Raw genomic sequence first — 23,342 nt, 5'->3', positions numbered from 1 at the left:
AGGAGTCCTCTGGGCTCAGAAATGGAGGGAGATTCCATCAACTGATAGATGGATAAACAAAATGTGGTATTATCTATACAATGGAATATTATTGAGCCATAAAAAGGAGTGAAATATTGACACACGTTGCAACATGGATGAGTCTCATAAACATTATATTAAGTGGAAGAAGTCAGACATAAAGGGCCACATATTATATGTTTCCAGAATTGGCAAATCCATGGAGACAGAAACTAGACTAGCAGTTGCCAGGGTCTGGGGGGAGGGAGGATTGGGGAGTGACTCTAAATGGGTGTGGAATTTCTTTTGGGGGTGATGAAATAGTCTGGAATTAGGTAGTGGTGATGGTCACACAACCTTGTGAATAAACTAAAAGCCACTGAATTGTACACCTTAAAATGGTGAATTTTATGGTATATGAATTTTATCTTAATTGAAAAAAAAAAGAGAGAGATGGAGAGAAGGAATCTGTTGCATAAAGCAGAAATAGCTTAGGGGAGCTGACTGTCCACAAGGGCCTGAAACTCCTTTCCACTCCCTGTTCCCAGCGTGCACGTTGTTTGGCTTGTTCCTTTCACATGATGTACAATTAGAAACTCCACCAATCAGAATTCATTTTACTCTCTTAAAAACAAGCACCCCCGAGAAGGCTAATGGATTAGCCCTGGCATTTCGCTCAGTCCTTTCTTCCTAACTGGAGACTGAGCTCTCTGGTACTAAGGGGACAGGAATTTGCCTAGTGTGAAGATGGAGAGTGTTTCTGGAGCATGGCGTACTTGGGGATGAAGGCAGGGGGTGAGGGGTGGCAGGGGTGGTGATCTGTGACAGGTGGGCTTAGGGGGAAAGCACCAGAGCATGGGGTAGGGACCAGGGGCAAGGCCCTGCAGGTGGGAGGGGTGGAGAGGAAGGTGGGATAGGTGGCCTATTTCTTTCTTTCTTTCTTTCTTTAATATTTAATTTATTTATTTGGCTGCACCAGGTCTCAGTTGTGGCATGTGTGATCTGTAGTTGCGGCATGCGGGCTCTTAGCTGCAGCATTCAGGATCTAGTTCCATGACCAGAGATCGAATCCGGGCCCCCTGCATTGAGAGCGTTGAGTCTTAACCACTGGACCACCAGGGGAGTCCCTAGGTGGCCTATTTCAAAATTAGCTCTGAGCCCAGAGAAGGAGCAAAAAATGTAATGCCTCTTTCTGTCTCCTTTATAAGATAACAACAATAAGATTGGAGCAATTGAACAGTCTCTTTTAGTCACTTTAGATGCATTAACTTATATAATGCTCAGAACAACCTTATGAAGTAGGTACTGTTGTCTCCTCATTTTACGGAAGGGGAAACTGGGACTCAGAGACTATAAGTAGTTTGCCAGAGGGATTAAAGCTAGTAAGTGGCAGCTAGTAAGGTTCAGACTGGCTTAGAGTCTGCTCTGTTAACCATTATACCACTGCCTGATGAACTTGCCTCGCCCCAGTATTCGGGCAAGTACATCTGTTACCGCCGTAGAATTAAGCCACAGAACGTGCTGAATATTTGCACTGGGCTAGCCTGGGAACCAGCCTACCAGTAGAGGAGATTTTCATAGGAAACCTAGCCCAGTCTTTCAGTTGGGGCCTGCCTGTCTGTTTTTGGAGTCTGCTATTGCTCAGCACAGTGAAGGCGTGTGGAAAACACTTGCTGATTTGTTTTTGCTGAAGCCTTCCCTTCCTCACATGTGGCCCCTGTGTGAAGGGAGAAATGTGAGGCTTCTTTCTAAGGCTGCCCCCAGAGAGTGTGATCCATCTGCCCCTCTAATTTATCTCCTGATGGTCCTGTGCTCTACCTGGATGAAAGAGAGTGATAAGCAAAGTAGCTTTCATAGGTTCTGAGGCCAAGTCAGTCCAAGAATCAAAAGCCCCATGAAGTGGTGAACAGAACGTTTTCTCCTACAGTCCTGGCCCCGATACCTGCCCCTTCACACTGGTCCCAGCCCTGGGCGCCAGGGGCTCCAAGGAAATAGGTACTTTTAAAAGAAATAAAAATACCTGCACATAGCAAAAAATTTGATCAGTACAGAAGGAAATAAAAGGTCAAAAGTTACCTTCCCTCACATTTTTATTCCTCAGAGGCAGCCAGGGTCACCTTTATTAACAGTTTCTTATATATCCTCTCAGAAACTTTATACAGATATAAGTGTGTATGCATTTCTACACACACATATATATTAGCACATGTGAATAGCACATTATATATGCAAATGGGATCAGGCTAAAGTTGTTGAGCAACTTGTATTTTAAACATAATATATCTTAACTTCTTTCCACATCAGTACATAAAATGTACCCCATTCTTTTTCATGGCTGTAGATTATTCTGTTATACAGTTGTGCCATAAATCATTTTGCCTCTCTTCAACTGGTGGGCATTTATGTTATTTCCAGTCTTTAGCCATTACAAAAGGTAGTGCAATGAACATCCTTTTACATTTATCTTTTCACAGTTTTGCAGGTGTAGCCAAAAGAGCCTCAGCGGCTGAACTAAAGAGTCAAATAATATGCACATTTAGATTTGTGTTAGACATTGTTAAGTTTTCCTGCAAAAATGCTGTGATAATATATACTCCCACCAACAGTGTATGAGGGTGCTTGCTTCCCTCACATCGTTGCCAGCCCTGGTATGATCATACTTCCAAAATTTTGCGAATTTGAGAGTAAAAAATGGTATATCACTGTTTTCATTTTCATGTCTTTCTGAATTACGTTGAACATTTTTCCATATGTTTACTAGCCATCTGTGTTTTGTTTTCTATGAAAACATTTTTCTAATAAGTTGCTCTTATTCTTATTGATTTGAATGAGTTCTTTAGTTAGGAAATTAGCTCAGGGCTACTTTTAACCTTATGGAAACTGAGAGGGAACTGAATTTTGAGTGCTTGTTAAACGCTTGTCAGAGTGCTAAGTGTTTTACCTACAACACTACCTTTAAGCCTCACAACCATCTGCAAGGAAGGTTTTATTACCTGTAGTTAAGAGATTATTAAGTATTGTCTATGATCAGAGAGCTAGTATGGGGGGCTCTGAGATCCAAACCATCTGTGCATTTCTTCACTCTACCAGACCAGCCAAGAAGTCTGGGAATTTATGCCAGCACCAGGCGGGTCTGTCCTCTGAGATCCCAGGGGGGAAGGGACATTCATTTGATTGTCATTTGTCAGTTTAAGTTCACCCGGGTATTCAGATGGCTCTGTCTTCTCAATACCTTATATTATTTTACATTAAATTAATTAATATTAAATTAACTTCAGGACCCTGGGATTCCTTTTTTTTTTTTTTAAATACAGCTTCATAATAATTTACTGCTGAACTTTGGCTTCTGTACCTTGACACAGAACTACAGAGAGTGACTGTGTTTAGAACTATTTAGAGAAAAAAGTGAGCTGGTTAGTGGTCCAAATCCAAGCCCCCACAAGCAGCATCGCTGGGAAGGGCTTTCCCTCCACACAGCCAGTGTATTCTGCCCCTCCACACAGCCGAACCCGAGCACAGGGGTCAGGCCGAGGCAGCCTGGGGCTGTTACAGATGCTTGATATTTGCTGACAGTTTTTATGTTTTAGCTGCTTCTGATTACGTGTGTGGAAAAGAAAATTTTACACTGTTGACGGTCAAGGAAAGACAGAAATGAAGAGGCTGATCCTCTCGAACATTTTGAAGGATTTACAGCTCCCAGTCTTAGTTTACAGTTGATTTGTTCTGTTTTGGGATGTGCCAGGTTGGCCTCCCTTTGGAATACTGGCGGTAGGAGAAACCAGTACCTGGCCTTTTGGCATTGTTTCCACTGGGACTTCTCTCTTCCCCTCTGGGGAAATGCATCTGTGTTTGCATTCTGCTTTCCCATTTTCTTCCCTCTTCTCTATTCCTGGTGTGTAGCAACTTGGCCACTTTCCTCCCTCCCCATTCTGACTTGGAACCTCATTTTCTTTTCAGTGGCCCAGTCTCCCAGGAATCAGCCCCTGCCCATGGCCTCCCCCATGAGCTGTCGTGTTTTACTTCGTAACAAATGAAAGGAGGCTGAATGAGAGAGCCCCTCACTGGCCCTGCCCTTTGAATTGTGGGATTTTTTTCTTCCTAAATACTCACTCTGCACTGTTCCCAAGAACTTGGCCTTAACACAAGAGAGGATTTGTTTCAAGCAATGAGCTCTGTAGACAAAAGATTCTTTGCTCTGCAACAGCTGCCGGAGAAAATGTCACAATGGTAGCTCCTTCTATGGACAGTTGTCAAGGGAAGCCAAGGTCTGGGTGCAGCTGGAGGGAAGTTCAGGGGGCGGAGGAATCTTCTCTCTGAGGTCTCTCATCTGTTTGTTTGTTCCCTTCTCTCCTCAGATGCTGATAGGTCTTGCTGGCTACCTGAGTGGATATGATGGCACCTTTTTGTTCCAGAAGCCTGGGGACAAATATGAGCATCACAGCTACTTGGGAATGAGAGGAGTAAGGCTTCCTGACTTGCTATTGCCCGACTCAGCCCTGGGGCCACACTCAGTCAGAAATGTTACAGTTGGAAGCCCTGGAGCGGTGGCAGGTGTAGATAAAGGGACTTCGGTGGGGGAGGAGGATTGGACCTGTACCCTGTAGTAGAGATTCAGAGCTGGGGTGGGCAGGAAGGGAGAGGGAGGCCACAGATAATACAGCGATGACACAGACAGGAGGAAGCGCACCCCGTCACCTGTTCTCCTGCCAACGTGAGGCATCAGATTTCAGATCAGAGGGCAGCCCGGGACTCAGGCAGCCTGGAATCTCCTGCAGTCCCAACATTGGCCTCAGCACACTGGCAGGCTACGCGTCCTTCCCCTGCAGCCACAATTGCTAGGGTGTTGCCTACCTCTGAGGGCCTTTATTAACATTTCAGCATCCCCACACCCCTGTCACCAAGTTCTTCTTTCTTTCCCCATGAAGGTGTCAGGCACACAAGGGGTTTTCTAGTCTTTTAAGGGAAGTGTGTGTTTGCCTGGTCCCTCTGTGCTCTGAGTCCCAGCACCAGCCTTGATGGGGCATGGCAGGGCCTAAATACCCAACTGTCTGGGGACCTTGTACCTGGAGCTAATAAGACCTGTGGAAACCGTCCTCCAGTGTGGAGCTCTCAGAGCAGGTTGCATTTACAAGCCCCTTTCCTCAAGGACACTGCTTTATCAAAGCAGTTTAGATAAATGCCATGTGATTACTTGTGCTAATCACTGGCTTGTTTGTGTGGTCATACCATTCCATATTAAACAAGAAGTGTCCACTACCCTCAAGTTCATATTCTTAAGTGATTCTGTGTCTTCCTAATGATGTTTGAATACCACATAGCATACATAATTGGATATAGGCCTGACTCACTGTGAACTTGCTATGGAAATGAGAAGGCCAAATATATCAGCCCTGTTCCCTTTCACACTAGAGCACATTGCTTTCTGCTAACAAAAAGTGACAACCCAAATGTGAGAATTTCCATTCCCCTGGGTTTGTCTGATTACTTTTGATGGACAGGATAGGGGGAAGGAGAGAACACTGGTGGTTAAAAACAAAACAAAACTGAAAAACAACCCTCCAGATGCTGAAGTGTCAAGCAGTCTTTTTTTCTAAAATCAAAATACAACCTATAGGGCTTCCCTGGTGGCGCAGTGGTTGAGAGTCCACCTGCTGATGCAGGGGACGTGGGTTCGTGCCCCGGTCCGGGAAGATCCCACATGCCGCGGAGCGGCTGGGCCCGTGAGCCATGGCCACTGAGCCTGCATGTCCGGAGCCTGTGCTCCACAACGGGAGAGGCCACAACAGTGAGAGGCCCGCGTAGCGAAAAAAAAAAAAAATACAACCTATAGATTAAAGAGTGATTCCTGATGTGATTGAATAAAAGGACCAAGGGAAAAATAACAGAAATAACATTAGAGTTCTCTAAAATATTAAAACACCTTCAGAGAGGTATTTCTCAACTTGCACCCAGTTTCATAACAGAAGCTAGTGTTTATCAAGAGCTTTCTATGTGGTAATAAACTTTAGCTCATTTAATCTAAAAAGTAAACCCTATGAGGTAGGAACTCTTAAGTTTCACATTACACAGAAGGAGAGGCTGAGATACAGAGATGTGACTTTGTCAAGGTCACAGCTAGCAATGATGGGACGGTCCATTCCCGGAGTCTCCCACTTGAAATCGTGGGCCGTCTTGCCCACACGTCCCTGGCTGAACTTTGCTGATTTCTTGTCAGTGCACAAGTTGGTGCTTAATGGGAAATGTTGCTTGATTTGATGCTTCACTGTTACACCACCCCTTTCATATTTAAACATATCACAGGTGATTTTAGGTCACCAAGTCATGCCATCATCAGGGCCCTCCATCTTAAAAGATTAGTTTGTACCGAGCCAAGTAGGTCCCTGCTGCTTTGCTGAGTTAGTTACTTGACTGCTTCTCCCGTCCTTCCATAGTTCTGTGCGTTCCTCGGTGCTTTGCTGATCCCCTTTGCCTACCTCACTGTTCTGGAGCTGTCCCAGTCCCTCCCGGCAGCGCTGCTCACGGCTGCCCTCCTCACCTTTGGTAAGTTGTCCTAGACCACGTTTCTTGGGATATTGACTGCCACACTATGAATGTAGCTGGAAATCAATATGCTTAAAGATCCTGTCTACGGGCCCAGTTCTTAAGTAACTTGAGGATTGGGTAAATGTATTGCAAGTCTCCTTTTATTCACTAGTAATACTTACATATATAAATACTTATATGTAGCAAGCCTTTATATTATTGGAGTGGTGAGTTGGTATGGGTAATCCCAAGGAATAGATTATCTGCAAGTTATCCACATTTGAGTTTGGAATGGATAACAAGTTTATGTGTGCTTGTGTGTAAGTGTGTGTGTGTGTGTGCGTGTGTGTGTGTTTGAAGGAGGCTTACAGTTCTAATTCTGCTTCTCTTAGGTTACTGTCAAGATTAGTTTGCATTCCTTAAACTAATTTCAACTGAATGCAAAGGTAGATGCCACAGAAGTAGCTGGGTGGCAGAGGATAACAAAATGGGAACTTTATTTCTGTGGATAATTCTCACATGGCTAATTGAGAATTGATCCATAGAAATTGATCCTGTTTCTAGCCTTGCTCACATGAAAGTGAATTCCTGACCTCGTAGAGCTTAACATTTGAAGAAGTCCAGACCAGTTTAGGTGGTGAATTTAGGGGCGATTCTGGCTTTGTTTTTTTTTTCTTTGTCTTCGTTGGGTCTTCATTGCTGCGCGCGGGCTTTCTCTAGTTGCAGTGAGCAGGGACTAACTCTTCGCTGTAGTGTGCGCGCTTCTCATCGCGGTGGCTTCTCTTGTTGCGGAGCATGGGCTCTAGGCACGCGGGCTTCAGTAGTTGTGGCACACAGGCCTTAGAGTGTGTGGGCTTCAGTAATTGCAGTGTGTGGGCTCAGTAGTTATGGCTCGCAGGCTCTAGGGTGCGCAGGCTTCAGTAGTTGTGGTGCACAGGCTGAGTTGCTCTGCGGCATGTGGTATCTTCCTGGACCAGGGATCAAACCTGTGTCCCCTGCATTGTCAGGCGGATTCTTAACCACTGCACCACGAGGGAAGTCCCTCTGGCTTTGCTTTGACAGATAATGTTTCAAGACTACAGGGTCTCTTTCTAGAGGACTGGTGGCTTTTTCCTTGGGTCTTTAACTTCCCTCTTCAGTTATTCGTTTATTCATTTTTCATTCCACAACTATTTTCAAGCATCTACTCTGTGCTAAGCCACTTTCTTGGCCTCAGAGGGTACGCTGATGAGACACTGCTCTCATGGAGCTTGCTCATTAGTGGGGCAGATGATAAATAAGCAAGTAAATTAAGTCTGTAATGTAGCACCTTAAGCAATAAGTACAATGTAGAAAATAGGGTAGGGTAAGGGATAGAGTAATGGGGAGTGATTATGTTTTAGGCAGGGTGGTCTGTGAAGAGCCCCCTGAGGATGTGGCCTTGAGCAGAGACCTGAGCGAAGCCAAAGATTAAGCCATGCAGAGATCTGAGGGAAGAGTGTTCAGGCAGAGGAAATAGCATGTGCAGTGGTCCTGGTGCAAGGCAGCACTTGGTGGATTCAGGGAACAGCAAGAAGACCAGTGAGGCCAGAGTAGAGTGAGTGAGGCAGAGGGTGTTGGGAGAGGAGGCTGGCTAGGTGGGGAGACCATGAAGGCTTTGGTGGCCGTCTTGAGGCTGTCTGAAGGAGCTTGTTAGTCTGAATGAGATGGGAAGACATTGGAGGACTCAGCCCAGGCCATGATGTAATGAAATTTTGTTTTAAAAAAAAATCACTTCAGCACCTGCATGGAGAATCAACTCCCAACAGAGACTTCATATGAAATGGTAAGATTCTTTCCTGGGTGTATGTAGTTTGTGGCTGCATAAGCATGGTAGCAGAACTCCCTTTTTGATGGTGGACATTAGTAGGAGCCCTCATCTCAGGATCACTGTATCTGAATGAATGACATGATCCCTTTGTGGGTCAAGGGCCTGGAAGCAGTGTGAGATATTCTTTCGTATCATTGGGCTTTGGTGTACCCCAAAGCTGTGGCCTTCCACCTTCCAGATGACTCAGTTGCCCATCTAATCTTGACTGCACAAATGCAACTAAGCACAAGGGGGACTGTTTCTTACCACTGGGGTGTTTGATTCTCAGGGGGGCCCATCTCGGATTCCACTTTCTGACCACTGAGCTCATGTTTTTCAGACACAGGATGCCTCACTCTGTCCCAGTACATCCTCCTTGACCCCATCTTGATGTTCTTCATCATGGCTGCCATGCTGAGCATGGTCAAGTACAACTCCTGTGCCAACAGGTCAGAAACACCATCTTTGGGAGGGGGTGTCAGAAGCTGTGGCAGCTCTAGAATTTCTGTAATGACCAGGGACAGGGTGGGTGTGGTGCTTCGGGTGGGGGGCACCAGAATAGATATTGCCTGGGAACTGTTTGTCTCCCTGCCCTCAGTGGTTGCAGCCAATCCTGACTTGGTGATGGGAATAAGGTATATAAAGGTTGGCTTGAAGGGTCTACATCAGTCGAGAGGATCCCTGCAGGCCCCAGTCAATTCTAAAGCTGTTCTGGAGGGCCTGGCCTTCTTCCAGAATAGTCCCTTCCAGATCATCCTTCTGCCTCTGAGAGAGTAGAGTAGGTCATTCATTTTATTCAGACCAAAAGAGCTGGCTCTGCCAAGGCTTTTTCAGAAGTCACCTTGGTTTCACCACAACCAAGCAGTGACCACCAGCTCTCTCCGGATTTGGGTTATCTTCCACGTGCACCACGTCCCCTTCCACCTGCCATTTCTTGAATACATACTATGTGCCAGGTACTGTGCCAGGAGCTAGAGGTACAGGAACACATAGGTCTTGGCTGTTCAGGAGCATTTGCTGTGGCAGGGGGTCAGCCAGGGGATGAGGAGACAGCAGCTCAGAGCACCAGGCGATCTAAATGCAGCAAGCTTGGGAACTGACTGCTGGGCTTAGCACTGTGCTCCCCTGCCAGTTGGCTGTATCACCTAACCTCTCTGTACCTCGAGTCCTCGTGTGGAAGAAGAGGCTGATGTCAGGATCTGCCTCCAGGGGGTTGTAGGGATAAGAAGAAAAAAAAATGTCATGAAGAACCTAGGGGTAAGACAGGAATAAAGACACAGACCTACTAGAGAATGGACTTGAGGATATGGGGAGGGGGAAGGGTAAGCTGTGACAAAGCGAAAGAGAGGCATGGACATATATACACTACCAAACGTAAGGTAGATAGCTAGTGGGAAGCAGCCGCATAGCACAGGGAGATCAGATCGGTGCTTTGTGACTGCCTGGAGGTGTGGGATAGGGAGGGTGGGAGGGAGGGAGACGCAAGAGGGAAGGGATGTGGGAACAGATGTATATGTATGACTGATTCACTTTGTTATAAAGCAGAAACTAATAAAAAAAAAGAAAAAAAAAGATGTAAAAAAAAATGAGTTAATACGTGTAAAGTGCTTGCAACAGTGCCTGACACATAGTAGGCACTCAGTAACTGCTGGCTTTTACAGGGTCCAGAGGTGGCACAAAGGACAGGGCTGCCTGAATCCATCAGGCTTCTCTGGAGTTTCCTTTTCCTTCCACTTGATGGGTCACCACTGAAGAATAAGCCTCTTGCTTACTTGAAGCCCTGTACTTAGCGAGGAAAGCGATGGCCCTTCTCCCCAGAAGAATCACCTACTGACTCTCACACTGTGCTTCCTGCAGTTTCAGGGGTTTCACAGACCACATCCTCCTCGGAGCCATGCATGGTCCCTGAGGTTGGGAGCCCTCAAGAGAGAGGCCACAGTGCAGCCTCCCAGAGTCAGAGGACCTCTGCCTTCCCCATTGCTGCTCTTGCTTTTGAGTTTGGTTCCAGCTGCCAAACTGAACTCTGTGCCTTGTTGATTTTCAGGCCCTTCTCTGCCCCCTGGTGGCTCTGGCTCAGCCTGACTGGCGTTAATCTAGCTGGTGCTCTGGGGGTCAAGTTTGTTGGCCTCTTTATCATCCTGCAAGTGGGGTGGAACACCCTTTCAGACCTTTGGCACCTGTTTGGAGACCTCAGTCTTTCAATGGTGAGAACTTGTAGAAATGTCTTTGCTCCCCCGCTCCTCGCTTAGCAGAGCCAGTGGTCTTTCTCTGCTTCTGCTGCAGGTGGCAGAACAGCCGTGTTCTGGGCCCGAGGTGGGCTGCATCCGGCTGCCCTCTGTAGGGAGCAGGGCAGCAGGGAGTGGGCCGTGGCTGACCGGCTGGAGAGGTATAAAGAGGGAGGATGGACTGATATCCTTGGGATTCTCTTTTGGCATTTGTCCCTGCATTGGTTTTTAAATGCTTTGCAAACAACCCAGCCAGGGGATTCTGTCCATCTGGGCTCATGCCAAATGTGTGACAGACACTGGCTGCCTGGGACTTGAGGTAAAATTGGTAGACTGACTTTCTGAACTTAAAATTTTCTTTTCCTGACCCAGAGTCTCTGGGTCTGGAGGCTTGTAAGGGCCTTATGGTTTATTACAATATTATTTATTAAGAGCTGACTCTGTGTCAGGCAGTATGCAAAATGCTTTACCTTCACCATCTCACTTCCTCCTCATAACAAACCCGTGAGGCAGGTACTTATTACCCTCTTGACAAATGAGGAAATTGAGACCTAGAGAGGTGATAACGTTCCCAAAGTCATACAAGTAGTATGTCATACAAGTAGTATGTTCCTTGGGTGAAGGAACAAGGCCCTTCAGGGCTAGGATTCAAACAGGCGAGGCTGACTCCAGGCCTGAACTATTGATACTTTGCTGTAATGCACCTCTGAACCAAAGTCCCAACAAGTCCATTTATTCATTCAGAACATATAGACAGACCATCTGCTAAGGGTGAGACACAGAATATGCAGATGATTAAGACAAGATTCCTGCCCTCTAGAGACAATGGAGAGAGAGAAATAAGAAAGAAAGAAAGAAAAATAAGTCATGGTCCAGCCTACAAGGGCTGTGAAAGCTCAGAGGAGAGCACAAGCCCAGTCTCGGGCAATCCAGGAAGGCTTCTAGGAGGAAGCTGAGGCCCAAAGTTAAGATAAGGAGGAGTCATCAATGTGATGGGTGGGGCTGGTACAGTGCAAGAAGCATGGGGAAAGTGCAGGGCGTCAGTGTGACTAGGATGGAGAGGGAGTGATGAGTGACGATGCTGAAGATGCAGGCCACACCTTGGCAGTAACGTGGGGACAGCCCGGGGTCCTCGGTGAGGGTCTGGACAGGCAGTGGAGGGCTGGCACAGGTTCAGCCCCCTGCAGTGCTTGGTTGGTGGGGGGTGTTATGGGAAGGCTTAGGGTTTCCCCATATCTTTCTTTCTTGATAGCCATTAGTTTTTCAATTGTTTCTGATTATGACTTACACATAAAAACTTACAGATAACACACATGTCAGGCATAAGGCATAATAATGCCTCATATGCCCAGCACCCTGCACTGGCTTGGTTTGCAGGTGACGGTGGGAAAACATCTGACCGCTCGCATCCTGTGCCTCATAGTGCTGCCGCTGGCTCTCTACACGGCCACGTACGCTGTTCACTTCATGGTGCTGAATAAAAGGTACAGCCAGAGCCTTTCCAGTGTCTCGCTTCCAGTCTTCCTCTTGCCTCTAAGCCTATGGAGGGGCCGTGTGATTTCCTGGGTCTGGTTGGGATGCTCGGAGGGGACCCAGGGTTTTTTTCCTGTTGGTTTCCTCCTATGTTCTATCTTTTGGGTACCCTGGCCTGAAGGAAGAAGAGAATGTTCTAATAGCCAAACTGCCCCTTGTCCCTAAACACAGTTCCTTGTGCTTAACAGGGACGGGCCACCATAAGCATGTGCAGTTGGAGTGAGGATACTAATAACAATAACACCAGCAACAGCTCCCATTTAACAGGTAGTGACTATGTGTCAGGAACTGTGTTCAGCATTTTATATACGTTATCTCATTTAGTCATAATAATTCTTTTTTTTTTTAAATTTTTGGCCGTGCCACACGGCATGCAGGATCTCAGTTCCCCGACCAGGGATCTAACCCGCGTCCAACCCGCGTCCCTTGCATTGTAAGCACAGAGTCTTAACCACTGGACCACCAGGGAAGTCCCATAATAATTCCTTTGATTTTTTTTTTTAAATCCCTGATTTATGAATGAAGAATTGAGGCTAAACAAGGCCAGGTATCTTCCAAAGTTCACCTAGCTAGTAAGTGGCTGAGTTGTAATTTGGACCCCAGTTTCTCTGACTCTATCCCCCATGTCTGTCCACAATACCACACTGCCACTCCCTTGTACTTCTTTTAAACCAGCTGTGCAGAGCTCTTCCTAGGGCTCCTGGGAAATCACAGTTTCACTCCATTAATTTGGCTGTCTTCCCTCTGCCTTTCCCCACAGTGGTCCTGGTGATGGCTTCTTCAGTTCTGCCTTCCAGGCCCGGCTTTCAGGAAACAACCTTCACAATGCTTCCATCCCTGAACGTGAGTGTCTCTTGTCCTTTACAAAGGTGGAAGGACAGAAGGGATTCCTGGGAGTTGAATTGGAAAAGATGATATGACAGCCTGAGTTATTTTAGATGGGCAAAGTGGGAGAGAGATCCAGTTAAATCTGGTCCAAGCACTCAAGAGAGTGAATAGGAACACAGGAAGTGCAGAGGAAGACGTCCTGAGCAACGAGCTCTTTGACCCTAAAGAATAACTTGTCCGTCGTGGCTGTGGGAAGACCAACAGAGAGAATCTGGTGAAGGAACAAGGCCCTTCAGGGCTAGAGGTCAGTTCCCACCAGAGTATCCTGCTACTCGCATCCATTCACTATTCACACCGGGTAACTGAGCAAGTGTTAGCCACGTCGGAGGCTGTAAGTGGATGCCCTCCAGAGTAGAGAGTCTGGAGTAGAGTCTGCAGTAGAGGACCTCTGCATGATGTGACCGTATGTGTTAAGTATAGAAAGAGGGAACGCAGAGCTGTGGGGATCAAAGGTGTAGGAGATCACTTCTGTTAGGGGGTTGGGGGTTGATTAGAGTGAGTGAGTTGCCTCGGAGTCAGGCCCTGGAAAAATGGGTAGATTTCAGCAGAGGGAGACGGGGGAGAGGGCGTATCAGGCAGAAGGGAGAGCATGATCAAAGCCAAGAACAGGGCAAAAGTTAAGGCATAGGTTATATGCAGAAAAATACTGGAAGATAAGGTTGACAAGATAGGTCGGGGCCAGGTCATGGCTTCCTGGAGGCAAGGACAATGTCTTCTAGTCTCTCCGGGGCCTAGAACACAGTGGGCCCGCCCGGAGTGTGGAAAGAATGAAAAATAGGAAAGCAGGCAAAATTGGTTCGGAAAGGCAGACACTGGGTTTCACACTGGAGAAGTCAGCTTTGAGATGCTTGAGGAAATCCATGCAGTGGGGCCAGTGGGCTTGGGGCTGAGGCTTCCAAAGGAGGACTAGCCAAGTAAGGGGTGGTCGATGCTGTGCAGTGGCTGTGGTCTGTGAGGAAACTGCAGAAAGAGGAAGACGACAGGGTGCGGTCAGGCCACTGGGGTTGCAGGAGGGAGGGGCTGCTCAGGGGCAGTCCGTGAGGGCATGTGGGGTTGAGGTGGGGGACAGAGCATAACCGAGAAGCAGCTGCGGTCGGCAGCGTGCGGGGCTGCGTGTGTTGCCCAGCACGGGGACTTAGAAGGATGGAGTGGTGGGGTTAGCAAATTTCTACTCGTTATTTAAAAGGCCTGGCTCAGCTATATTCTCTTCCATCAAGCCCTCCTCTTTTTACTGTTTGGGCAAGAATTTGTTCTACTCTACTCTGGGCTCCCACCATGTCACACACTGTCGCACCTTTGATGGAACGTTTGCTGATCATCCTGTGCTGCTCAGTGTGTGACGCCATCGTCCCCAAGACTGGGCTCCACTAGGTCTGTAGCCAGGTCTCCTCCACCTTTGGATCCACCGTGTAATCGATACGGTCTAACGACCAAATGAACGAACAAAGGGAGACAGGAGCAGCCAGCGCTGGTGGAGTGGGGAATGGCGGGCAGCCAGATTGCAGGGCGTGGAGAAGAGGGACAGTCAGAAGGCAAAGAGGCTCCTCCATAAGCCGGGGCCTGTGTGGGGAGGGGATGGGTGCTCCTGGGTAAGCTGTTTACTCTGGGGTTTGTTTTTGTTTTTTTTTAATTCAGAGTAAAAACCCAGAACACCATTGAACAGTTACCACATGTGGTACTAGATTCAAAAGGCACAAAAGGATATATAGTGAAAGGTCTCTCTTAACAGTCTACGGTAACACTGTATCTTGGAGAACATTCCAGATGAAGATATAAGATGCTTCTTCCTTCTTTAATCCATGGAATGTATATGATAGACCTTGACTGAAGGACAAGTTGTTCCTAGTCTTTTGCCTTGATAATAGCGTGGTTAATACCCAGCTTCTTCTGAAGTCCTTAGGAGGGAGGGGAGGGGACAGGAGAGACTATTTGGTGAACTCCGCTTGAGTTGACTCCACTGGGGTGAGAAGGCAGCCGCGCATCTTGCTTTCGGCAGTCCGGGGCCCAGTGGAGTCTGTTAGGGGTTGGGGAGGCCTGTGGCTTCGGCGGCCCCTGCAGTCAGGGGCAGGTCTAGCGCTGCGCCAGCTCACGCCGTCGCCGTCTGCCTGCAGACCTGGCCTATGGCTCTGTGATCACCGTGAAGAGCGCGCGGATGGCCGTCGGCTACCTCCACTCGCACGGGCACCTCTACCCCGAGGGCATCGGCGCCCGCCAGCAGCAGGTCAGTGAGCCCTTTGTGCGCTTGTGTTGCGGCAGCACTAAGCTGTTTGCCATGACTGAACCCTCCGTTCTCTTTCTGGCTTCCTCTCCTTTACCCGCACTGTTTCCCCGGCTTGAAACATCCTTTTCCTCTGCCTAACTCCAGCTTCCTTAGGCTTCAGCTGGGGAGTTCCCCTCTGACCACCATGACCTACCTCTGCCTGCTCCTGGGTTAGGTGCGTCTGGTGTGGGCGGCTTTCTCGGCACCTTTACAAGCCTGTGTGGTAACCCTCTTCGCATTGAATTGTGAGTGCTTCCTTCCTCCTGTCTCTTTGCTGTTTGATTGCTGGCTCCTGGAAGGCTCAGTGCCTGGCACGAAGTGGATGATAGGTAGAGCGTAATGGTTATAAACACAGGCTTGGGAACCAGACTAGTTTATCTGGGTTCGAATCCTGGTTCCACTAGAGTGTGACTTTGAACAAATTCCTTGACCTTTCTGTGCTTCAGTGGGCTCATCTTTAAATTGGGGAAGATAAGTAGTACTTCTCTCCATCATAAGGTTGTTGTGAGGATTAAGTGAGATAATCCGTATGACGTGCATTCTGGAGGATTAGCCGTGAGTATGATGTGAACGAGTGAGTGAAACTGTCGGCGTCCACGTTAAGGAGTGGTGGATGTGGCTGTGGTGGATGATGCCTGAGAGGGAGAAGGATAGGGTTGGAGAGGTCCGTGGGGCCAGATTATGGAGAGGCCTTACGTGGTACAGTAGATTTAATTTTGTTCTGTAGACGCTGGGGAGGCACTGAAACTTATTAAGGGACAAGATGTGCTTAGATTTCTAGTTTAGAAGGACTGCTCTAGCAGGAGTGTGGTGGATTGGAAGGAGGAGGAGACTAGAGGCAATAATCATGACAAAGGATGGTGAACGGGAGGCAGAGACCACAGGGAGAGAGGTGGGAAGTGATTCAGGAAACTCTTCACAGGTTGAATGCCAGGGCCTGGTAACTGATAGATGTCAGGGATGAGCCATGTCCAGGTCTGTAGTCTGGAGGTCGAGGTGTTTGTGTGATAACGCTGTTTCACCATAATCAGAAATGGAGGAGGAAGCATGGCTTTGGAGATGAGTTTTCTTTGTGTATTTTAGCTCTGCCGTGAGTGTGTAGCATACAGGTGTCAGTGACACAGTGGGATGGGTGACATTGCCCTGAAGGGAGGTGCAGAGGGAGGAGGGCCAGCAGAGGAGCCCTGGGGAGCAGCAGCACGTAAGGCAGCATTAAAGGCGCTCAGAGTGGCGCTGGTAGAAGCGGCTGAGAAGGAAAGGGTGGACGTGGGGGGCGGTTGGAGGAGAACAGGAGGAGAGTGCTGAGCAGAGGGTCTCCAGTGGGAGGAGACGCCAGCAGTTCAGGTGCTGCAGAGACCTCGGAGAAGGTGAGGACAGAGGAAGAGGCCTTCGAAGGGCAACGTGGGAGGCCTGGCAACTCTGACAAGGGTGGCTTCCATGGCGTGGGCAGGGCGGAGGCCTCGGATGCAGTGACCCGAGGAGAGGAGAGTGCAGAGGTCGGGGCTTCAGGGCTGGCTGCTGCTCTGAGAAGCTTGAAGTGAAGTTTCTCTTCCTGCAAGATGACCAAAATCTTTACTTTGTGAAAAACGTTTGCTTCTCAATATATTTTATTGTTATTATTTCCCTATTTACTAGAAAGTTGACCCAGAGTATTGGGTTTTGGTATCAGTTTCCCATTTTTTTTTTTTTTTTTTTTGCGGTACGCGGGCCTCTCACTGTTGTGGCCTCTCCCGTTGCGGAGCACAGGCTCCGGACGCGCAGGCCCAGCGGCCATGGCTCACGGGCCCAGCCACTCCGCGGCATGTGGGATCTTCCCGGACCGGGGCACGAACCCGTGTCCCCTGCATCAGCAGGCGGACTCTCAACCACTGCGCCACCAGGGAAGCCCAGTTTCCCATTCTTGACTCTCTGCTTCTCTCTAACGCAGTGGTTCTCAACCCTGGCTGCGCTTTAGAGTTCACTGGAGAGCTTTTAAAAAATTCTGATGCCTGAGGTCCACCCCAGAGATTCTGACTTAATTGACCTAGGATGGGGCCCATGCATTGTGCATTTTTGTTTTGGTTTTAAGCTCTCCAGAAGAGTCTAATGTACTGCTAGCCCTTCCATAGTGATACCTTGCTACTGGTGTCACGTAGGAGATAAAGTTACAGATGTGGTGACCAGGAACATCTATACTGTGCAAAGGGAGAGAAGAGCCACGTTCTGAAAGGCCCTATTAAGCTGGTCTTAGTGTTACACACTTGAAGCCCATGGGTGGAGGCATGAAGTTGTGACAGTCATCTAGAGAGAGCACATTAGGCCAAGGGACAGAGAGCCTGGCTTTGTCACTGACTGAGTCACTGAGCCTTTCACAGCCTGTGTCTTCATCTGTAAATTGTGGGGACCGCACTAAATAACCTCTAGTAGTCCTCTCTGCCCTGTAGTTTAATGTCTTGTTAACAGCTCTAGGTCTCGATTTTTAAATGTTTTTAAAGCATAACGTTTATAAAGTAAGATTGGAAAGTGTAGAAAAGTATAAAAAAAACCTTAAGTTACACATAATCCAAGATCAATGTTTATCCACATAGTGTGATGTACAACATTCTGCTGTAATAGCTTACCTGTGTCCCTAGGAGACCTCATATTATAAAAAACTCCATTGTAAAAATAAATGTTTCAAGGGGAAAAAGAGGCCATGGACTATATTCACAATAAATAAGTGATTTTTCTAATAGGAATTTTAATAATAATGGTTTTTGTAAAAACAAAAAACAAAATGACAGCACAGAGTGCACACACGAGCACCACAAAAGCTTAACATCCTTGAGCAAAATCAAGTTGGGTGAACTTGATGTATGCAGCTTTTGTTGGGGAGTGTGGACTTAATTTATCTGTGGCTGCCACAACTTTTAACTTGTATGTTCTTAATACCATTATCCCTAATTATTTCTGAGAAAGCAAAAGCCACTGAAACAAAGCAGCCATAATACACGCATAATTATTTTCCTACACGCTAATTCCAAATCTCTTTGCAAGTAAATAAGTCATGTTTTGTCCAATTGGAGTTATTAAAACTCACGTTGTAAGAGAGATGCCTTTGTTTCCGTTGCTTCTGGGTATTTATGTGCTTGTATACATAATTAGCATAATTGTATGTATGCAGTCTCTATCCTGGGAGCTTTGGAGCTAGCTCCCTCCCTCCGTTTGAATCCTGTCTCTCAAGCTGACAAGCTGTGAGACCTTTACTTAACCTCAGCGAATTACTTACCCTCAGTTTGCTTGTAAGTAAGGTGGGGGTAACCATAGTACCTACAACCTAGAGATAAGACGTGTCCAGTGCTTAGAGCAGTGCCTAGTGATAAATGGTAACCATTTTCAACAGCAGCATGTTATACGCCTTCTCCTGTGCTGGGTAAAAATGCCCTGAAACATTTTCTGCGGCTGTATAATATTCTGTCCTGTGGATATAACCAGCACGTAACTCTTCTTTTAGTATTGGACATGTATATTGTTCCCAGGATTTTTGCTGGTAGTTTAATTGCAACATTATATGCGTGTACACACATGCACACACATACAATTTTAAAAAAATCAGTATATACAAAATGGCTATGTCTAAAACTTCAGGCTTCTAGGATAAGATATTAATAGAGCTTTTTTCGTTTCATTTGGCCATATTCTAGAAAATATTTGGCCATATTCTAGAAAATATCATAGCATGAATTTTTCATTTAGAAAGTTTGAGACATGGTCTTGATGACTTTTTTAAAATGCACTAAATTTTCTTTGTGTGCTGGAGACTGTGTTACACAAGATGTTATGGTTCCTCCCTCTAGGAGGTGGGAAGTTGAAAGATAGGATGCAGAGGGGTACACAGAGACAAATCAAAAAGGCTTTTGTGGGAAAAGACCTCTAAATGTAGAAGGAAGGAGAGAAAATAGCATTCACCAAATGCTACTTCTGAGACCTGTTGGGAAACACAGCCCCTCGGGTTGGTGGCTGGGGATTCTGAAAAAGGCTTAAGCAACATTGGCTTGCTATTGATTGTCCTGTGGCTGGCTGTGCTGATAGTGACTGTCTTCTCCCTCCCACCTCCTCCTCCCTCCCCCACCCCACCAGGTCACCACCTATTTGCACAAGGACTACAACAACCTGTGGATTATCAAGAAACATAATACAGACTCAGGTAATGCGGTAGGGAACTGGCGCTTCTTGTATTATTACTTACTCTGAGCCCTCCTTAACATTTCTCATGCCTCCAAAAGAATGGTACTGGGATGGGCTTTCCTGAGCATTTTTTGCCATCTTTACGGATGTCAGTTATCCTTTCAACAGTTATTTATTGAGCCCCTGCTACGTTCCAAGGACTGTTGTTGGCATAGGGATAAGCAGTGAGCAAGTCAGATAAGATCTCTTAGAGCTGTCTTTTCTTTTTTAATTTTTAAATTTAATTTTATTAATTTTTTTATGCAGCAGGTTCTTATTAGTCATCCATTTTATAGACAACAGTGTATACATATCAATCCCAATCTCCCAATTCATCACACCACCACCACCACCCCCGGCCGCTTTCCCCCCTTGGTGTCCATACGTTTGTTCTCTACATCTGTGTCTCAATTTCTGCCCTGCAAACCGGTTCATCTGTACCATTTTTCTAGGTTCCACATATATGGGTTAATATACGATATTTGTTTTTCTCTTTCTCACTTACTTCACTCTCTGTGACAGTCTCTAGATCCAACCATGTCTCTACAAATGACCCAATTTTGTTCCTTTTTATGGCTGAGTAATATTCCTTTGTATATATGTACCACATCTTCTTTATCTATTCATCTGTCGATGGGCATTTAGGTTGCCTCCATGACCTGGCTATTGTAAACAGTGCTGCAGTGAACAGTGGGGTGCATGTGTCTTTTTGAATTATGGTTTTCTCTGGGTATATGCCCAGTAGTGGGATTGCTGGGTCATCTGGTAGTTTTATTTTTAATTTTTTAAGGAACCTCCATACTGTTCTCCATAGTGGCTGTATCAATTTACATTCCCACCAATAGTGCAAGGGGGTTCCCTTTTCTCCACACCCTCTCCAGCATTTGTTGTTTATAGATTTTCTGATGATGCCCTTTCTAACCAGTGTGAGGTGATACCTCACTGTAGTTTTGATTTGCATTTCTCTAATAATTAGTGATGTTGAGCAGCTTTTCATGTGCTTCTTGGCCATCTGTATGTCTTCTTTGGAGAAATGTCTATTTAGGTCTTCTGCCCATTTTTTTTTTTTTTTTTTTTTTTGTGGTATGCGGGCCTCTCACTGTTGTGGCCTCTCCCGTTGCGGAGCACAGGCTCCGGATGCGCAGGCTCAGCAGCCATGGCTCACGGGCCCAGCCGCTCCGCGGCATATGGGATCCTCCCAGACCGGGGCACGAACCCGTATCCCCTGCATCGGCAGGCGGACTCTCAACCACTGCGCCACCAGGGAGGCCCTTCTGCCCATTTTTGGATTGGGTTGTTTGTGTTTTTAATATTGAGCTGCATGAGCTATTTATATATTTTGGAGATTAATCCTTTGTCCATTGGTTCATTTGCAAATATTTTCTCCCATTCTGAGGGTTGTCTTTTCGTCTTGTTTGTAGTTTCCCTTGCTTTGCAAAAGCTTTTAAGTTTCATTAGGTCCCATTTGTTTGTTTTTGTTTTTATTTCCATTACTCTAGGAGGTGGATCAAAAAAGATCTTGCTGTGATTTATGTCAAAGAATGTTCTTCCTCTGTTCTCCTCTAAGAGTTTTATAGTGTCCAATCTTACATTTAGGTCTCTAATCCATTTTGAGTTTATTTTTCTGTATGGTGTTAGGGAGTGTTCTAATTTCATTCTTTTACATGTAGCTGTCCAGTTTTCCCAGCACCACTTATTGAAGAGACTGTCTTTCCTCTGTTGTATATCCTTGCCTCCTTTGTCATAGATTAGATGACCATAGGTGCATGGGTTTATCTCTGGGCTTTCTATCTTGTTCCATTGATCTATATTTCTGGTTTTGTGCCAGTACCATATTATCTTGATTACTGTAGCTTTGTAGTATAGTCTGAAGTCAGGGAGTCTGATTCCTCCAGCTCCATTTTTTTCCCTCAAGACTGCTTTGGCTATTCGGGGTCTTTAGTGTCTCCATACAAATTTTAAGATTTTTTGTTCTAGTTCTGTAAAAAATGCCGTTGGTAATTTGATAAGGATTGCATTGAATCTGTAGATTGCTTTGGGTAGTATAGTCATTTTCACAATATTGATTCTTCCAATCCAAGAACATGGTATATATCTCTGCATCTGTTTGTATCATCTTTAATTTCTTTCATCAGTGTCTTATAGTTTTCTGCATACAGGTCTTTTGTCTCCCTAGGAAGGTTTATTCCTAGGTATTTTATTCTTTTTGTTGCAGTGGTAAATGGGAGTGTTTCCATAATTTCTCTTTCAGATTTTTCATTATTAGTGTATAGAGATGCAAGAGATTTCTGTGCATTAATTTTGTATCCTGCAACTTTACCGAATTCATTGATTAGCTCTAGTAGTTTTTTGGTGGCATCTTTAGGATTCTCTATGTATAGTACCATGTCATCTGCAAACAGTGACAGTTTTACTTCTTCTTTTCCAATTTGTATTCCTTTTATTTCTTTTTCTTCTCTGATTGCCATGGCTAGGACTTCCAACACCATGTTGAATAATAGTGGTGAGAGTAGACATCCTTGTCTTGTTCCTGATCTTAGAGGAAATGCTTTCAGCTTTTCACCATTGAGAATGATGTTTGCTGTGGGTTTGTCGTATGTGGCCTTTATTATGTTGAGGTAGGTTCCCTCTATGCCCACTTTCTGGAGAGTTTTTATCATAAATGGGTGTTGAATTTTGTCAAAAGCTTTTTCTGCATCTATTGAGATGATCATATGGTTTTTCTCCTTCAGTTTGTTAATATGATGTATCACATTGATTGATTTGAGTATATTGAAGAATCCTTGCAACCCTGGGATAAATCCCGCTTGATCATGGTGTATGATCCTTTCAATGTGTTGTTGGATTCCGTTTGCTAGTATTTTGTTGAGGATTTTTGCATCTATATTCATCAGTGATATTGGTCTGTAATTTTCTTTTTTTGTAGTATCTTTGTCTGGTTTTGCTATCAGGGTGATGGTGGCCTCATAGAATGAGTTTGGAAGTGTTCCTTCCTCTGCAAGTTTTTGGAAGAGTTTGAGAAAGATGGGTGTTAGCTCTTTTCTAAATGTTTGGTAGAATTCGCCTGTGAAGGCATCTGGTCCTGGACTTTTGTTTGTTGCAAGATTTTTAATCACAGTTCCAATTTCATTACTTGTGATTGGTCTGTTCATATTTTCTATTTCTTCCTAGTTCAGTCTTGGAAGGTTATACATTTCTAAGAATTTGTCCATTTCTTCCAGGTTGTCCATTTTATTGGCATAGGTTTGCTTGTAGTAGTCTCTTAGGATGCTTTGTATTTCTGTGGTGTCTGTTGTAACTTCTCCTTTTTCACTTCTAATTTTATTGATTTGAGTCCTCTCCCTCTTTTTCTTGATGAGTCTGGCTAATGGTTTATCAATTTTGTTTATCTTCTCAAAGAACCAGCTTTTCATTTTATTGATCTTTGCTATTGTTTTCTTTGTTTCTATTTCATTTATTTCTGCTCTGATCTTTATGATTTCTTTCCTTCTTCTAACTTCGGGTTCTGTTTTCTTCTTCTTTCTCTAGTTTCTTTAGGTGTAAGGTTAGATTGTTTATTTGAGATTTTTCTTGTTTCCTTAGGTAGGCTTGTATTGCTGTAAACTTCCCTCTTAGAACTGCTTTTGCTGCATCCCATAGGTTTTGGATCGTAGTCTTTTTGTTGTCATTTGTCTCTAGGTATTTTTTGATTTCCTCTTTGACTTCTTCAGTGATCTCTTGGTTATTTAGTAACATACTGTTTAGCTTCCATGTGTTTGTGTTTTTTACGTTTTTTTCCCTGTAATGGATTTCTAATCTCATAGCATTGTGGTCAGAAAAGATGCTTGATATGATTTCAATTTTCTTAAATTTACTGAGACTTGATTTGTGACCCAAGATGTGATCTATCCTGGAGAATGTT

The 23,342-nt window shown here is 45.6% G+C and overlaps 1 protein-coding gene across 1 annotated transcript in view; it reads left to right on the top strand.

Moving 5' to 3' along the window:
• Positions 1-23,342, top strand: part of POMT2 (protein O-mannosyltransferase 2) — a gene marked incomplete at its 3' end in the record, with an annotated part of 46,224 nt that overhangs the window by 8,105 nt on the left and 14,777 nt on the right. Inside the window, exons 3-10 of the mRNA XM_079700668.1 lie at positions 4,356-4,460; positions 6,432-6,540; positions 8,691-8,799; positions 10,395-10,554; positions 11,953-12,059; positions 12,869-12,951; positions 15,108-15,217; positions 19,355-19,421. Of these exons, the coding sequence (XP_079556794.1) occupies positions 4,356-4,460; positions 6,432-6,540; positions 8,691-8,799; positions 10,395-10,554; positions 11,953-12,059; positions 12,869-12,951; positions 15,108-15,217; positions 19,355-19,421 (850 nt within the window). The remainder of the gene's footprint in view (positions 1-4,355; positions 4,461-6,431; positions 6,541-8,690; positions 8,800-10,394; positions 10,555-11,952; positions 12,060-12,868; positions 12,952-15,107; positions 15,218-19,354; positions 19,422-23,342) is intronic.

This window comes from Hyperoodon ampullatus (genome assembly GCF_949752795.1).
Source record: "Hyperoodon ampullatus genome assembly, chromosome: 3".
In the NCBI taxonomy this organism is placed as follows: domain Eukaryota; kingdom Metazoa; phylum Chordata; class Mammalia; order Artiodactyla; family Ziphiidae; genus Hyperoodon; species Hyperoodon ampullatus.
The sequence above is the reverse complement of the archived record's forward strand: the minus strand, read 5'-3'. Positions and strand labels throughout refer to the sequence as shown.